The 17,824-nt window shown below is 37.3% G+C and overlaps 1 protein-coding gene across 2 annotated transcripts in view; it reads right to left on the bottom strand.

Annotated features, from left to right (window-relative positions):
* Positions 1-1,907: 1,907 nt before the first annotated feature.
* tmem117 (transmembrane protein 117) overlaps positions 1,908-17,824 on the bottom strand; it is a 42,564-nt gene continuing 26,647 nt past the window's right edge. For both annotated transcript variants that reach the window (XM_057329247.1, XM_057329246.1), the window contains 5 exons: positions 16,191-16,290; positions 12,595-12,692; positions 8,970-9,129; positions 5,672-5,801; positions 1,908-4,293 (listed from right to left, as the gene is read on the bottom strand). In XM_057329247.1, coding sequence (XP_057185230.1) covers positions 3,653-4,293; positions 5,672-5,801; positions 8,970-9,129; positions 12,595-12,692; positions 16,191-16,290 — 1,129 coding nt within the window. In that variant the 3' untranslated portion in view covers positions 1,908-3,652. The remainder of the gene's footprint in view (positions 4,294-5,671; positions 5,802-8,969; positions 9,130-12,594; positions 12,693-16,190; positions 16,291-17,824) is intronic.

Genomic DNA, 17,824 nt, shown 5'->3' with positions numbered 1-17,824 from the left:
AATGTCTCCAAATGAGCAGAACGGATACGAGACCAGATATGATCATCGGCTGTATATCCATAAAAAAAAAACATACGTAACGATCATTTTATCACGTATAAAAGTATATTTTTAAGTATAGGCTACTTAAGTAAACTATTTCAATACAATTTATGGAAACACTTTACATGAAGGTACCCTTTATAAAGCATTTATAAATGTGTCCATTAATGACAAGTCATTTACAAATGCATTACGAAGCAGTTATAACTGCATGAATAAAAAGTGGTACTTGCCAAATAGTGAGCCATTTTTAACTCACATGTTATAAATGCTTAATAAATGTATTTATTCAATATTTATTTGACTCAAAAGCAGGTTCATTATTATCATAATGTTGTTTGCAATATAGGCTGTCAGGCTGGACACTGTAGGGTGTTGTGTTGTTTATCTCATACCTGCTCATCCCCCTTTTTATTCATGCAGTTATAACTGCTTTATAATGCATTTGTAAATGATTTATTAATCATTAATGAACACATTAATAAAGGGTACCTTAATGTAAAGTGTTACCCAAATTATAAAAGCGTACTTTGAAGTATACTTTAACTGTAACGGTAGAAAACTAAAACAACTGAAGTTTTTCAGAGAAGTACATTACGTAAATTTAAAAAAAAGACATTAAATTAGACTTAAACTGTGCTTGTATACTTAATATTGTTTTTATAGAAGTACACTAGGATACAGTACTAGCACACATGAATAAACTTTCTTGTAGGGGTGGAGCACCACATTGTTTTCTGTTTAATGTCTATACACTTATGAAAAAGTCACACAAATGTATTTTTTCATGTACTGTATGCTGTTTTATGTTGACTGTTTCAAAGTTTAAAGGAAAATATTCATCACTTTATATACATATATACTGAAATTGCTCAGTCTCATGGTTATATCATCTCGTGACTAGTCGCGTGGTATTTTGCCAAGTTATCGTGTCGCCATATTTCAATTCAGTGCATATGCTTGTTTTGATTTAATCACTAAATAAGAGTAAAATATTCATATTTTTCCATACAAATGTATCTCTTTGCCTCAGAAGACATTTATTTACTAACCCACTGGAGTCATGTGAAACTTCTTGAATGATGGATTCTTGTGCTTTTTGGAGCTTCATCAAGTTAGGACCTAAAGTGACGGGTATTTTTATTACAAATCATTTGTAAGTGAAAATTGTGTCATTATTTAATCACCTTCGAGTTGTTCTTAACCTCCTAAAAATGTCTTTGTTCTGTTGAACACAAGGAAAGATATTTAGAAGAATGTATGCAACTGACATCATTGACTCCCAGTGTAGGAATTCTTATTTTATTTTGTTTTTTGTTCTGTTAACACCAAAAAAAGTTATTTTGAAGAATTTAGGAAAGCAAACCATTCTGGAGCATCTTTGACTACCATTTTAATTTCTCCTACTAGCGGTCAATGGTGTCCCAGAAATCTCAGTTGCTAACATTTTTCTAAGTATCTTTCTTTGTGTTCAACAGAACAAAGACATTTATACAGGTTTGTAACAATTTGAGGGGGAGTAATTCATGACAGAATTTTCATTTTTGGGCGGGGCATCCCTTTAAGAAAGGATGTAAAATGTGCCTTTGTCCTCACACAAGGTGTCCTGCATGTTGAGAGAAATCAGCAAGAAAGATCATTACTTACAACGTTCCAATGAATGCATCTTTTATTTTCCTCGATAGCATTTTTTCTACGCTAATACAGTTTCATTTCATTTCTGTCTGACCTGCAAAGAAATCAATGTCTCATTTTTTGGCAGGGATCACAGATCGAGTTAGAGACAGGGTGGCAGTCAGATGGTGAGATTTACCAGAATCAAACAACTGGTAGTAAACAGAGGTTTCGTTACATCCACGACAAAAATCAAAGGTGAGGCCTAGATTCCCTCTTGAATGTGAACAGAAAACTGGAATTGTTTGTTGAAATGGAAAGGTGATTTGAACACACAGTGGGAAATTCAAGCAAACTATTGGAGACTTCAAGAAAATCAATTGAAACACTTTAAGAAAGCTGTTGCCAGTTTGTCTTTTATGAGTGAAATCAGCAGCTTTTCGTATAAATGCCTTTATAAGTCACAGGTGTTTTGACCTGTAATGATGTCTAATGTATGTCTACCGAACATTCCTGGATAGCGGTTGAATGGCACTTTCAGCTCAACCGGACCGACATCTGGACAGGGGCTGGATATGAGTGGTTGCTTGGCAACAAGGTCACCGCAAGGTGATGCCAACAGCCGAGGCGTTTTAAAGCATCATTTTCACCAAAAACATTCAAAACCACTTGCATGTCAGAGTGGGTCATTTATCGACGATACAGTTTGATATTTGAGGACATCAGACGGATGGTGGTGTGATATTCACCAACCAAACATTTGAAGAGAGCTCATCCCAAACAGAATGTAAAGACAAAATATTAAAACCAACATGAATATAAATACATCTACTTGAGAAACACCCAAGAGGGAATTGTGATTGCTCTTTCTTAGCTCAGGAGATTAGATGTTGAGTTCTCAGTTGTGTCTCATTTCAAGATCAACTTAGTCTCAGATGTTTCTCCTAAATTTGCTTAAGAAAATATAAAGGAAGAAACGAATATGGAGGTGTAAAATGAATATACATGTAGATCATAGATGTAAAATAATCTGGATTTGAGTCAATGTGATGAGAAATGTTTGAGTTGATATTGAGATCTTCAATAATATTGATTGCAGACGAGACAAATCTGAGCTCAGTTTCTCTTCTCAAACTCTAATGACAAGAGACATTTCTGACTCTTTTTCTCACAAGAAATATCTGAGACACGGATGAGACTTAAGCAAAAGTTTCCATTTGCTTTCCATTTTATCTTATTGATGTGTGTGAGAAATAACTGAGATATAAATGAGATGTATGATACGCAGCTTCCATTTAGTTAATTTGTTAGTCTGTTAATGGTGATTTCCAGTAGCTACAGAATCAAACTCTTTTATATTCAACAGTCACATCAGAATTTTCAGTACATGCATGTAAACGTATCTGGTTGATTCACAAATCTTATAACTCAAGACATTTAAGTGTGTTGTCTTGTATATGTAGATTTAAGTCCAACAAACATTTTAAATATTGAGATTGGAGAATGGGTCTCATGCTTATGGGCACAGTCTGATTCACAGCGACTTTATTTATAAATCATAATTTCTACATGAAAATTCTGTTCATTGCAGATTTGTTTCACCAAAACGTGTGTATGTTAGCGAATCCGTAAAACTTACTGTACCAGCCGTTAGCAGTAGGTTTATCTATCAAAGGCACAGCTTTTAAATAAGAGTAACATTTCATGACGGTTATGCCATGCGCTCAGTACAGTATTATATCATGTAGGCACCAGTACATAAAAAGACGTAGAAAAACATGAGACGTCGAGCACCACACACCCTCTTCGAGGAATGTGGAAAAGTTCATAAAGTTGGTGCTGTAAATGGGATCTCTGAAAAGCTCGGTATAAAAATATAGAAAAGATGAATGTTCATGGTAGTTTTAGTGCAGTTTTAAAGATCCCAAAAGTCAACATCCTTCGGAGGATTTGGAGGAACGTTGGACCAACATCAAACATTTGGACATTGGCTTGATTACGGTGTTAATTTGTTGACGTCGACAGAGCCATCAGGGTCAACTCTGTCGACAGCCACGCCAGACTGCATCTCCTGAGTTTCGTTCGAACACGGCGATATGGAGCTACTCGATGAGCCGAAGTGATGAGCGTCGACCAGGAGCAGCATGGGCGTTCCGGTTCTCTTCAGCGTCTTGCTCATGGTGATGTGAGCGTCCTCTGGCGTCGCTCCCGGATCGGATGGCGACTTTCTCTTGATGCGCTCGTAGGTCTTGTCTTGGTTCTCCGGGAACGTCTCGCTGTCTTGGAAACGACCGAAGAGCCAAATGAAGAACCCGACGAGAACGAACGCCGCCAGGCTCGGAATGAACGCCAGGCATTTGACATCCAGACTGGTGCCCACATACCGGCTGTGCAGGAACATGTCTCTCCGGACGTACGTCTGGTTGAAGCGGGGATCTGTGTTCTCCGAGCGCCACTGCCAGGTCAACGTGCTGCGGTTGAAGTCCCGCAGGGTGTCTGGGTCCTCGACGGTGTAGATCTTCTGTCCCGGACCCACGTACTGGCCGTATTCATAGGGCTTATAGAAGATCTGGTTCTTCCACATGTTCAGGTCCAGAATGAGGACCAAGAATAGGATGCCATAGTTAAACCATTTCCCTAGAGATAAACACAGAAAGAAAGATGGAGCATCAGCGTGTTGGGAATTTATAGGAATTCGAGACACATGCTGACTAAGGTGTTTATATTCTAGGATCCACCTTGGGTCCTGAGAACATTTAGAAAACAAACTCTTTTACCTTACATTCACCAGTTTATTATTTTGCCTGCCATCATTGTTCACATTCATCAGAGCAAAATTTACTATCCTACAAATTCAAATAGCTGTCCTTGTTAAATGATTACATTTTAGATGATTAAATCGTTGAAAATGCAAAAAATGTTTCAAACCATTTTGACTCCATTATTTTGGCTAAATCTAACAGCATTTATGTCCTAAATACATTTACATTTTGTCTCACTTTTTTGCAATATTTGACAAAATTACAGCATCACTGAAAATAACCTAAAATCAAAACATATCTCACATATAAATGACTGTAGTACACTAGTAGTTACTATAGTAAACTGTACTGAACCTTACCAGAGTAAATATTAAAGTGCACTAGAGTTTACTACAGTTTTAAATTTACTATAGATAATACTACAAAATATTGCAGTATACAGTACATTAAGAGAATTGATTACTATTGTAAATACTAAAGTCTACTACACTCTTTTTTCCATTTTGAAATTGATTCTTTATTATTAACTTTATGTATCGAGTGTTGAAGTTGTTATCCATATTCTTGATGGAGTTACATCATTTGACAGTCTCAGAAAAGCATAAAGCAGACAATCTAAACACGAAAGTCTTTTAAAAAGTAGTCAATATAAATGAGGACGATGAGGCGAATTGCTGGCTTTACTATGACCTTCCGACAGAAAAGGTGAAATCAGTTATTTGTAATAAAAATCTTGCCTTTGGGATATAAAAGGGCCGCATAATTCCGTCTTTAATTCGCTCACATGAGATTATTGTCATGATGCTAAATTGCGGTGCCAAACACTAAGGTTAAAGACTTTCGCGAATCGTTGAGCAGAAAGCCCATTTCCCCACACTTTGGGGAACGATCATCCATTCCCGAGATGACTATCGAGTACAGTGAGCAAAACACAATGGGTCGGAAAGAAAGAACGTAAAGCTGTTAGCCGAGGATTCTTTAGCTCTCGCCTGTCAAACGCACCGACACCATTATATAAATGTACGTTTTCACATGAGCAAATACTCATTAGTATGCTGCCTTCAAACACATCATTATAAAGAAATGAATCTAACAAGCTAATATTCTGACAGCGGGATCCTTCGGGAAACAAATGAATTCATCCATCCCGTCCCGCACGACACTTAAGAGAACTGTCGCTTCATCCAGCGGCGTAATTGCGTTGGCAGTGTGTTTCCCGTCGCGTGACACCTGAGCGGGCAGTGTGAATTTACCCGTGATGTGAATGTGATATTCCTCTTTAAAGATCCGCTTGCACACGGGCAGTTTGATTTTCAGCTGGGTGGTGGAAAGGCCCGGAAGGTTCATGTCTAGATCGCCCATGAAGTGAGGGAACTCCCAGTCCTGGAAGGGAAACATTTGACAAACGTCTTAGTGCAGTGAAAACATACCGTACGATTTGCTGTGTAGCACCGAGGGCTGAGCTAGACAACTCATAAAACCTTCAGGTCTTACATCAAACATACAAGAGTTATGTAACCACTTCAAAGATGCTTTACAGGGGGATCAATGGGTCTGTTGAGCAAATAAATACAACACAACAAACACATATCCCCTTGATATTTTTAACTTCGCTAGTCATTATTTGACCTAGATTTTTTTCGCAATCGCTGAGACACATTTCTCAATACTTGGGTCACTTTCGCAACTCTTCACATAGCTCTCTTTACTAACTTTCACAAATCAAAACTATCAAAATATGTCGGAAATCAAACCATTCTTACATAATAGCTGTCACACAACAAACACGCTTTCCCTTACAAAAAAAGACATTTATTCAAGTATATAAGTATACTTTCTTAAACTATAATAATATACTTCGTCCACTTTTTATGCGCGTCTCAGAAAAAACTATTCACAAAAAAATAGGGGTGTAATGATACTGTGTTTACGATTACGACTGCGTCACGATATTTGCAAAAATAAAATTTTTAATATGAAAATGACTATTTTTAGTAACATTTGTTATTTTGATAAAGAATTGACAACATTCAAGTTTTAATTGAACCATTTCATGTAAACTAATAAAAACTGAATAGATCTGTCACTGAGTGCGTTTACATGCACAGTCTTATTTCGATTACGCTTAATATTCTGATAACAAGTAAGGTCATGTAAACGTGTGAAACTGTTTTCTTTTATCGGGCAAAGCTCATAAACCGCGTAAGCAAACGCCTTTACCGGTTTTCTCTCAGTTTTGTTTATGTGCACATGTCTGACAGCGCAATAGTAATAGTCCCAAACGGAAGTAATAGTAAAATAACACATAAAAGTCCGCTCTCGAATCATGCAGTTGATGTAGAAACGGCAAAATGAAAAACTATTGTTGCATTTGCAGGTACTGCGGACATGAGAAGAGATATAAAAATACAGCTTCTGATCGATTTCCAGCTGCATTTTTAATGACTAAACAGACTATCGACGATGACGTCACTGCACGTGAGAAACCCGGCAATCTCAAACTTCCATGTAAACGCGGTTTTCTGCGTAGCCGGTTTATTACTATGCATGTAAACACGTGAAAACAGGTTTGTTTTTAAGCTGATTTTTGATAGATATCCTTTTATTTTGTGCATGTAAACGCACTCACTGAGAAGCAAAACTGAATTTTAACATAAAAATATAAAAAATATATTGCCATAGCTCTACGATACATATCTAAATGTTTTTATATTGCGATATGCGAAACTTCGATATATTGTCACACCCCTACTAAAACAGTTATAAAAACATACCTTTACAAGCTAAAAAGTGGCCCAATTGTAGTCCAAAGTACTTAAATGGTACACTAGTTTACTAGTACTAGTATTTACTACAAATAATACTTAAAGATATACTTGTTTGCTTTGCATTTACAGTTTTGCATTATGTTAACCCTTACAACGAAGTTTACTCAAGAATGTTAATAGTATACTTCTCTAAAGCTTACGAAAAAGTATATTTTCAGTCCCCTTTTTATATACTTTAAAAAAACAGCAGTCAGGATTACCAGAGTCAGAATATCACAGAATACAGTCACGTCTGTTGATTTATATACAGAATCATATTTAAAATACTCAAATCATTCACTACAGAGAATTTTGAGGTTGCTGTTAGAAATAAATGCACAAAAACACGTCACAACAACACCAGCAAGCACATAACACTCTAGAAGCATCTGTAATATTGATGTTGTTTGTTGTACAGTTCTGCTCAGGATACTCTGATGTCACCGAGCATCAGCCGAAGCAGAGTCTGGCGCGGCCGTTTCCCATCTCCACGCCTCCCGAGACTGTTCTGAGAACAGCCAGAACCAAAATCAATAAAACTTTCATAACAATGATGATCAGAGATCTCACCGCTGGAGGAGAAACCAAATTAAGATGCGGAAGTGCAGAATAATGATTCTCGGCAATCAGGCCGCATGTTTACAAAACTGAGTCTTTGATTTCTGTTGGACTTCATAATCACGGCGGCTCATTTACGCTCATAACTCGGTTGAACAAAATGAACATTAAATTATGTGGAAATAAACGCACCAATGGAAGGGGTTGAAATGAAAGAGCTTGTAAAGCCGCTGCTTTATGGCTCTTCTGGCCCTTTGAGTTAATCAGAGTCTGAATAAAACATCAGATGAACCGACACTCGGCCGGAGGTGATGGGACATATTTCAGTGCGTGATGAGGAGGTGATGGAGAAACTGTGAAGAAAAATAACCGCAGATACGGACACAAACAGATGAGACGGAGAGGAAATAATTGCAATCAGTCGAGAAATGTCAACAGATTTGTGCGAACAGGTAAAGCGATGGAGACGCTGTAATCACACACAGATTTCAACAAAACTATAAAACAATGAGACACCTCCGTGAAATATACCAAGCTAAATAAAAAAAATAACGCTTTTTTACAAAAATGTAAATATATGAATGATTGTAACGTTGAGGTCAATGCGGCCCCTCTTCAAAATAAAATATAAAATAATATAATATCAAAATGTATAAAAATAATAAACTAAAAAGTACAAATAAATAAAAACATACAGTTTTATTCTTTGGTGCTAAGCTAGTTAGCAAATTAGTAGTAAAAAACTATTGTAAAATGCGACCCGTGCAATAACTGAAGAATCAGAAGCAAAGAAACGTCTACCGTTTAAAATGAAAACAGTAATGATCATATTTTATCCCCTCAACATCTCGCCGCTGAGATTAAATTCACATGAGGGTGGATTAAACATGAAAAGTTAAACAAGCACTGACCATAAATGAGATAAACCTGAGATATGGTGTGCATTGGTTGAGGTTATTAGAGACGTGAGGAGCTGTTGAGCACATATTTGCATATTCATGACACAATGAGACACGCCGTGCGATTCGCTGCCTGGGGGGATGTCAAGAAGATTAAATAAGAATCAGCCAACACACACACACACACACACACACACAGATTCTCTGAAACCTCCGCCTGTGGATGAGAGATGCAGGGTGAGATGGTTGGAACAGGTAAAATCAGGTTATACGGGGCGTGTTTGTACCTGCATGATGATGAGAAGGTCAAAGACCAGGATGAATGAAGCCAGAAACGCTCTGGAGACCTCATCGCTGGGCAGAAACCCACGGTTCAGATTATCCCATCTGATCCAGTCCGTACTGATGACCAGAACCACCACAGACGTCAGAGAGATCAGCACCGTCCTGAGAACAACAACAACGACCCTTTTAAGTGAAGTCAAGTGTGCATTACACCTTTAACCCTCAACGTTAAACATCAGCGTGTAACTCATCCCACGTCGATTCTCCTACAGACGCCAATGAGCTGAAAAAATAAAAACATTTATTCTTCATAGAAAATATCCAACAGACTTTGAATAGAGACCAACCCTAACAAATAAATAGTGCACTTTCTAGTTCACTTTAAACAGTGGTTCTCCACGGGGGGCACAACTGACTTCCAAGGGGGGCTCAAAATGGCTTGTATTTAAAAATGAGACACATGTAAATATATCAAAAAAACGTTTCCAGTTAATGTCAAGTTAAAAAAGTTTTGTGTAGAAGCTTTGAGTTTTTGAGAGTGGGAGGGGCCTTTAAATTTTGCTGATTACAATGGGGGGCCTTGGTGTCAAAAAGCTTGAAAACCCCTGACTTTAAGCATACTTACTGTAAGAAATCAAAAAAATTCAAGTACACTTTATATTAATAACAATGTACCTGAAGTATACTTGTAAGTGTACTATTTCAATACTACTTCTTCTTCGTTTACAAAAGCGTACTTTTAAGTTTACGCTAATTGTACAGTAGTAAACTTTGAGTACACAACTAGTTGATAGTTTACTAGTTTAATACTTGAAGCACAGTTTTAGTACACTTTGAAGTATAATTCTCATTGTAGCAGTCTGGAAGCTTGAATCTGTACTGAAATACAAACCCGTGACCCCACCCTGCAGGTAAAGCCAGCCAATCAGATTGCCGCCTGACATTTAAGAGTCTATTTTAGTGTGTTAGACACATCAGTCTGTGAACGGCCCGCCGGCTGCTATTAATTAAATTCTAACAAGCATCTAATGAGCAGTGCAGAATCTTTTAAACACACGGTTCCTCCGCAGAGGCGGATGAAAAACTGCGGCCTGTCAGGACGTGCTCAAAAACGCATCTTGCTTGAGAGCATGAAATGATGTCTTTCGTTTACTAATGGATGAAAACCATCAGAGAAAGTCCATTAATAAAAGACAGAAGGATGAAATGTGGCTACCCGCTGCTGCCTGGGTTCGTAACACACTCGGAAGGATGAATAATACAGACACCAGATCAGTTCCTGCTGTCAGCAGAGCTGCGTTTATCAACCAATAATGATCCATGGTCAGCGTTTTCTTCTATACGGTTTAGATTCATCGCTGTTTGTAAACGTGGCGTATTTGATTCTGTGTACTGTAAGTGTGAAGATGCTTTGAAATAAAAACTTGATGAAGTTCTCAACTCAGTCTCAGATGTTTCTCCTAAAATTGCTCAGGAGACATAAATAGAATCAAATGAGAGTGTAATTATTGACACACATGAAGAGTTTGGATGTGTAAATGAATGTAGATTGTAGAGGTCAAATAATCTGGATTTGAGTCAACTGATGAGGAATGTTTGAGTTGATATTGAGATCTTCAATAACATTGACTTTAGATTGCAGACGAGAGAAATCTGAGCTCAGTTTGACACATTGATGACATCTCTTCTCAAACTAATGACAGACACGTTTGTGACATTTCTGACTCTTTTTCTCACGAGAAATATCTGAGACGCAGATGAGACTTAAAGTCCCCCGTGAACTGGAAGTTGCGATCATTTTTACTTCCGTATTCTGACACATTTCCGAGTGAAAAGGAATTTCAAAAGGAGACAACTAGTGGGCGTTCACTGCGAATTGATTGGATGTGTAAAAACAGCTGTTGCGTTGATTTTGAAATGGAACTGGCAGCAGACTGACAGTTGAAGGGGAGGAGTTAACGGATGCTCCGCCCAAGTCGTCTAACATACGTCATTTGAGATGCATAGTCATTTCAGGAAGGAAGTGCATTTTCAGATTTTAACTGAAGATTGTGAGGGTACATGAATTTTAAAAATAAAATGACCCACATTGATCAACTATTTACTATAAACGCTGCAATATTTCATGAAAAAATTAAAATTGTCCTTTTTAATTTCACTGGGACTTTAAGTATAGTTTTCTTAAGGGATACTAATAGGATAAAAAAGCATTTAAGTTTCAAGGTAAATTATTCCTTAAATAACCTGTGATATGCCTCGGGGCGACATTAGGGTCAGAGATGTGTTGTGTGTGTTTAAGGGTGTCAGGGTCAACGCGTGTGTGTTGTCAGGGGACCGCGTTTAGTTGCGGGGTCATGTTGCCGTGGCAAACACACCAGTGCAGATCGATTTTCTGCTGCGTGTCTCTTTAATTAAACACGCTGACACTCAGAACAGGGATTCAAGTGGCGCAATTAACACAGTTTGTTATTCTCGACATTTCACCCCACAAGAATAGCAACAGTTACCACAATTGCATTTACATTTAAAGTTCTATACGTACACTAACTAGCACAAAATCTGTCCATAAAACACAAATTTAGATGTAAATGAGGTATATATAGCCACGTTATCAATCTTCGTTCTTGTGTCAACATCACTTATGACATGACAGACAAGCAGCGTGTTGAAGGAATGTTCTGGAAAAAATCTAAATGTTGACAGTTGACAGTGTCTGTTATTGATGGCCACCAACATTCACCCGACTCGTCCTTCAGTTTGTAAAAATGAGAGATAATATTAATTCTCCATTGACTTCATGTCAACAGTTACCCAAACCGAAGAATGAGTCAAAATCATTTCCCAATATCCATATGAAAGACAAATCAGACATGAGATCTCGTAACATCTCAATTACTTCTCCTAGACATTAGTGAGATGAAATGGAAACTTTTGCTTAAGTCTCATCTGTGTCTCAGATATTTCTCCTGAAAAAAAAGAGTCAGAAATGTCACAAATGTTTCTGTCATTAGACTTTGAGAAGAGACGTCAACAATGTCAATCTCAACAAAAGTCAGTATTACTGAAGATCTCAAAATGAACTCATGAACATGTCGCATCAGATTGACTCAAATCCAGATGATTTCACCTCTACAATCTACATTCATTTGCACCTCCAGACTCTCCATGTGTTTCAACTATTACGCTCTCATTTGTTTCTCTTTTATTTCTCCTAAAGCAATTTTAAGAGAAACAAATTTGATACTTGCCCTTACAGAAAAGACACATGAATTTCACGTTTTTCGCATGTGATCACATGTGTACAACATGTGCAAAAAACACACGTGAAATGTGTGTTTTTGGAAAATAAATTGTGAATAGCATGTAAAAACCCATGGGATGTCTTGTGCAACATGAGGTGACATGTGAAGAACATGTGATCACATGTGGAGACATATCACCACATGTCATCCCATGGGTTTCACATGTGGGTTTTCACAAAAACACATGTGATCACAACATAAACATAACTAAAAAATCCTTAAAATCTCGTGAGCTATGAAAGAGAAACATCAGAGCAAGAACATTTTCCTCTGTGACGTCAGTTCAGATTCTGTACCGGTTCCCAGTAGAGTTGACCACACTCACCAGAAGAGTATGATTCTGTTGTTGCCCTTCCTCCATAAATGCCTCACTGTTTTGCCCCAGTCTGGGTAATGTGTGTCCTGTAGCATCATGTCTGTTACCTTGGAAACAAACAAACAACCTGTTTTACTTTGAGCCCAGATACAGTAATACCATCAAACACAAGTAGTTTGAGTTTATATGTTTGAAAAAACTGATCTTAAAGTCCCAGTGAAATTAAAAATGACAATTCTTATTTTTTCATCAATATCAATGTGGGTCATTTTCTTTTTAAAATTCACGTACCCTCATAATCTTCTGTTAAAATCTGAAAAAGCACTTCCACCGTGAAATGACTATCCATCTGAAATGACGAGCATCACTTAACTCCTCCCCTTCTTCTGTCAGTCTGCTGCCAGTTTCATTTCAAAATCAATGCAACAGCCGTTTTTACACATCCAATCAATTCCCAGTGAAAGACTAAAGCCACGCCCACTAATTTTCTCCTTTGACTTTAAAAGCATGAAATCAAAATTGACTAGTCACTTTTCAATCTGTCATTACTTTTATTTAAAGAGCATGTATATCTTCCCTGTCCTCTCCTTGTCTTTTTGGCTTTCTGATTAGTTTCATATATATATATATATATATATATAGTATACAGTATATTGTACTGTATATATATCTCATGAGCTGAAGTTTCTATAGAGCGCTATACTGAATGGTCAAAGGCGGTCGGTGAACACTCAAGTTAATTTCTCACATATTATACGAGTATATTATATATATTATTATATGATATATCCATTTTATCTGTGTGTCTGCATGACTCAACCAAATGTAAATGAGTCAATTAAAACCCACTACACTTCCTACTGAAGGCATTTAACAAAAGTTCATACATTTTTAATAGAAATACATAATGCCTGTGAAAGTATAACAGGTTATATTAATTTACATAAAAATCATTATTCCTGAAAACCAAGTATGTAGGGAGCAGTGAACACTACATAGGTACCCAAGGTTAACCTCCTGCTGGATGTGTTTCTTCCCAGACGGATGTAAAACTGCGAGGAGGGGAAGAGAAAGTGCAGTAAATCTCTGAATTAATGACATGTAAAATCTGCCGGTAATGTCTCGATTCAGCACTTTAAGAGCGCTCGTGTGCCCTTCCCTGTTCTTCCTTTCATTCCTCAGTTTTCTTTCTAATCCCTCTTTCTTTCTACACCTCTCTTGTCTTTCCTTCAACTGTGCAGTTTGAACACAAGAATACTAATGTGGGAAACACACACACACACACACACACACACACACACACACACACACACACACACACACAGAAATGCTTTAAGACAACGCACCGCCTCATCCCAGAAGATTTTCAACTACACCTGCACTGTGTGTCAGAAAGACTCTTTAATGCCGCATGTTGTAACACAACGTTTGTTTCCGTGTGTCCTTGAGTGAACTTGAAGAAAAAAAATCTGTCTCGTCACGGTCAGCCTGAACGGAGCTTTACTGACGGGATACCTAACATTTACTGATATATTGCTAAAGTGTGTAGAGTACATAAAGTATGCAATGTCTGAACATTCTGGAAGTAAAAACCTAATTTTCTTAAAGTCCCAGTGAAATTAAAAATGACAATGCCTATTTTTTCATGAAATATTGCAGCGTTTATTGTAAATAGTTTATCAATGTGGGTCGTTCTCTTTTTACAATTCCTGTGCCCTCATAATCTTCAGTTAAAATCTGGAAAAGCACTTCCTTCCTGTGATGACTATCCATCTTAAATGACGTATGTTAGACGGCTTGGGCGGAGCATCCGTTAACTCCTCCCCTTCAACTGTAAGTCTGCTGCCAGTTCCATTTCAAAACGCAACGGTTGTTTCTATACAGCCAATCAAATTGCAGAGAAAGATGAAAGCCACGCCCACTATTTTCTCATTCGAAATTCCATTTCACTCGCAACTTCCGGTTTACGGGGACTTTAATAATGAAATCCATCTGATCATAAGGAAATAGAGCAGTAGTTACAGTTACCATGGAAACGAGCAATCATCAGCAATTGACCAATCATAAAGTAATCTGTTATATAAAGTAATAGGTATTCTGTATATTTTACAGAAATATTTCTCTCATTTAATTTCTTCTTTTATATCCCACGTCTCTACCGCTAAAATGTGTTTTCTGTAAAGCTGCCTTTCATCATTTGTGAAAAGTGTTATAGAAATAACTGAATTGAATAAAGCATTTAATTCTTTATTATTAAATAATGTACAAAAAGTCAGTCCCTCGACACGCTGAACTACTTCAATATCTGAATATTTTATAGAAAAACGAAAAATGTATACTAACATTTAAATAACGTAAAGTTAATAGTTTCATATTGTACTCTTCATTTATTTCTCTGTTCCAACACTTTTTACTCTCCCTTGAGAGGATTAAATAAAGTGCCCATCATACATCGTCCGTATCCATTTTCACCCATTATAGAAATACAATGATTTGCATTGACCTTAAACTGTGGACACGGTGTGAATGTTCATTATTTTAATCGCTTGTCAAACGTCTTCATTTCTTTGGGTGTAACCTGCAGCTGTAAGAAAGAGGAGATTATTGGTTTCCAGACGTGTTTCTCTCTCACTGTGGTCTTATCTGAGCGGCGGTGTGTGTGTGTTTATGGTGAAATGAGACGCCTGTCGTTCTCCCCTGTAATTTCTCCGGGTGAAAGGATGCAGCTTCTGGGAATCTCAGCTGCTTTCCAAGAGACTCAATTACCAACAAATAATTACAACAGTGTTCAGCGGAAAACCCTCTGTAATATTCTGCTGCTTTAAAGTTCTCTTTATCCACAAAATCCACTTTATTAATACACATTCCTGGTCTTATTGTGAACGATTCATGCATGTTTTTTTATTAAAACACACTTTCTTAGACTCTGCAACCATAGATTCTCGTACACAGATGCCTCATGAACAGCCGTTTCTATAGGCTGCGATACAAAAGTCATCCGGCATGAATATCAAACGTTATGTGCTTTTGTGTAGACACAAACATTATAATTGTTAAACTACCACAATACAACAAGATGAAGACGTTAGCTAACAAAAACACTAGCCAACACAACATTATATTAGTTTAAAACCCTAATATTGAGTTCCTACATATAAAAACACAAAGGAACACCTGACAAAGGTTTTCGCATTTACTTACCAATTTTAATCGAAGGAGCTGATTGTGAAAAATCTTTACGGTAAATGTCAATGACAACATGAAATAAATTGTTGACCTTTCCAAGATGGCGGATGGTATATTTATACAGTTTATCTATGCCTGAAACAACCTGTTGATTTGTTTGACGTAATGAATCTCTGAAAGGTTTTATTCTTAAACATTCTGCGATAATACTCCCACTTTTTACAATTTGATCAAATGCCAATAGAAAAAATTGATAAAATCTATTTGTTGTTTGTTGTTGTACGCAAACAATTACAGAGGCATATTATTATCAAGGTAGGTTTAATCAATTAACTATTTTTTCATTTCCAAAAATAATACTTTGGTTGCATTTTGGCAGAAAGGGGTGACTGTATGTCCAGGTTCAGCTAGGCTCTTACCATCCATGCCGTCACGAAATCACCCATCCAAGTTCCTACAGCAGCAATCTTCATAAAACTCTCTTTTCTGATTCCCATGTATTCTGTCACCATGTGGGCACTGAGAGAGAGAGAGAATGGGTTAGTTTGTTGAACCGCAGCGTCCGACAGCGATTACGAGTTTCTCTTCAGATGGCTTTTATTCAACCAGACTTTCAGACAGAAAATGTTTCAGTATTGGTTATTGTACACAAACAAACCTCACAATGAAGATAAACACACACACAAACAATTCAGAGCCCTTCACAACACATTCAAAGAAAGGAACGCTTATAGAAAATGATTCACGGCAAACACAATGTTCATGTGACAGCAACGGAGTTTAATCTTCTTTGTGCTGCTTTCGTGCCCTCAGAAGTGTTTACCAGCCTTGAACAGGTCCAGACTAGTTAATCTGTTTACGGTTGTCACTTTGTGGATTACACACACACAACAAGACTAATTTTACTGCAAACAAATGTGAAAAGTCTCAGTCTCGTTTGAAATGGCGTTACGGATGATAACGTCACGAAGGACGTGATTCTTTAAATGAGCCAGCGGTTAATGAGCTTACACCCTTATTAGGGTATTGAGTTAGTTAACATCACCTCAGGCTCATATGCCGATCGACGTGGAGGTGTTAAATCTACAGAAAACCAACGCTTAACCCACGTACGACACTTCTCATGACATTAAGAACAGCCTCGTAATGAGTGAGACAGAATCTGTATTTTGCCCGTCATTGCAACGCCTGACTTATCCCACACACATAGATCTGCAGATAAAGCTACTTTGATTTAAAGCAAGATTTATTGACATAGGAAGAGTTTGGTTCCAAAATAAGATACATTTTCAAAAATCATGTTTTTTAGTGTTTTATTGTGTTAGTTAGCTGTATTTTTGGAGTTATTCTGTCTTAAATCAACTGCAGTTTGATTGATATTAATTGGAATGCACAATAAAAAAACATGATTAAAAAAAATAAATAAAACAGAGTTCATTTTCATTCTGGAAATAAACTCTTCATATGAAGTCAGTCAAACAGCGGTGGGTCTGGAACACGGCCAGTCGCCGTAGCCATCCTGCAGGGAGCTGTTTAGCAAAGGCATCGTGCTAATCGATAATACGAAGAAGACCGATACATCCAACCAGTTTAACACACTCATTTTGGTTTGTTAGTATGCAAGTATGTTAGTTCAGGGTAATGCAGAAGAAACAGTGTGCCAAAGCTCTCTCTCAATTTAAGGGTGCTTTATTGGCATGACAAAATGTACATTCATATTCCCAAAGCATTAACAGCTGGCTGCATGCAAGTATGTATACAAACGAAAAGAAAGATAATCATAGTAATAAAATAAAATAAAGTGATGTATGTATGTAGTGTAAGTAGCAAAATAAAGGGCTATAATAATATAATGTTATGAAGATATATTGGAAACATCAGGTCAGGGCAGATTCATTGTTTTCTCTTTTGTTGTGACAGGCAGCTAACACACTCTCTCTCTCTCTCCCCCTCTCTCTCTCTCACTCTCTTTCTCTCTCTCTCTCTCCCCCTCTCTCTCTCTCACTCTCTTTCTCCCTCTCTCTCTCTCTCTCTCTCTCTCTCTCTCTCTCTC

This window comes from Triplophysa rosa, linkage group LG3, assembly GCF_024868665.1.
Source record: "Triplophysa rosa linkage group LG3, Trosa_1v2, whole genome shotgun sequence".
Lineage (NCBI taxonomy): Eukaryota > Metazoa > Chordata > Actinopteri > Cypriniformes > Nemacheilidae > Triplophysa > Triplophysa rosa.
Note: the sequence above shows the minus strand (reverse complement) of the source record. Positions and strands in the feature narration are given on the sequence as shown.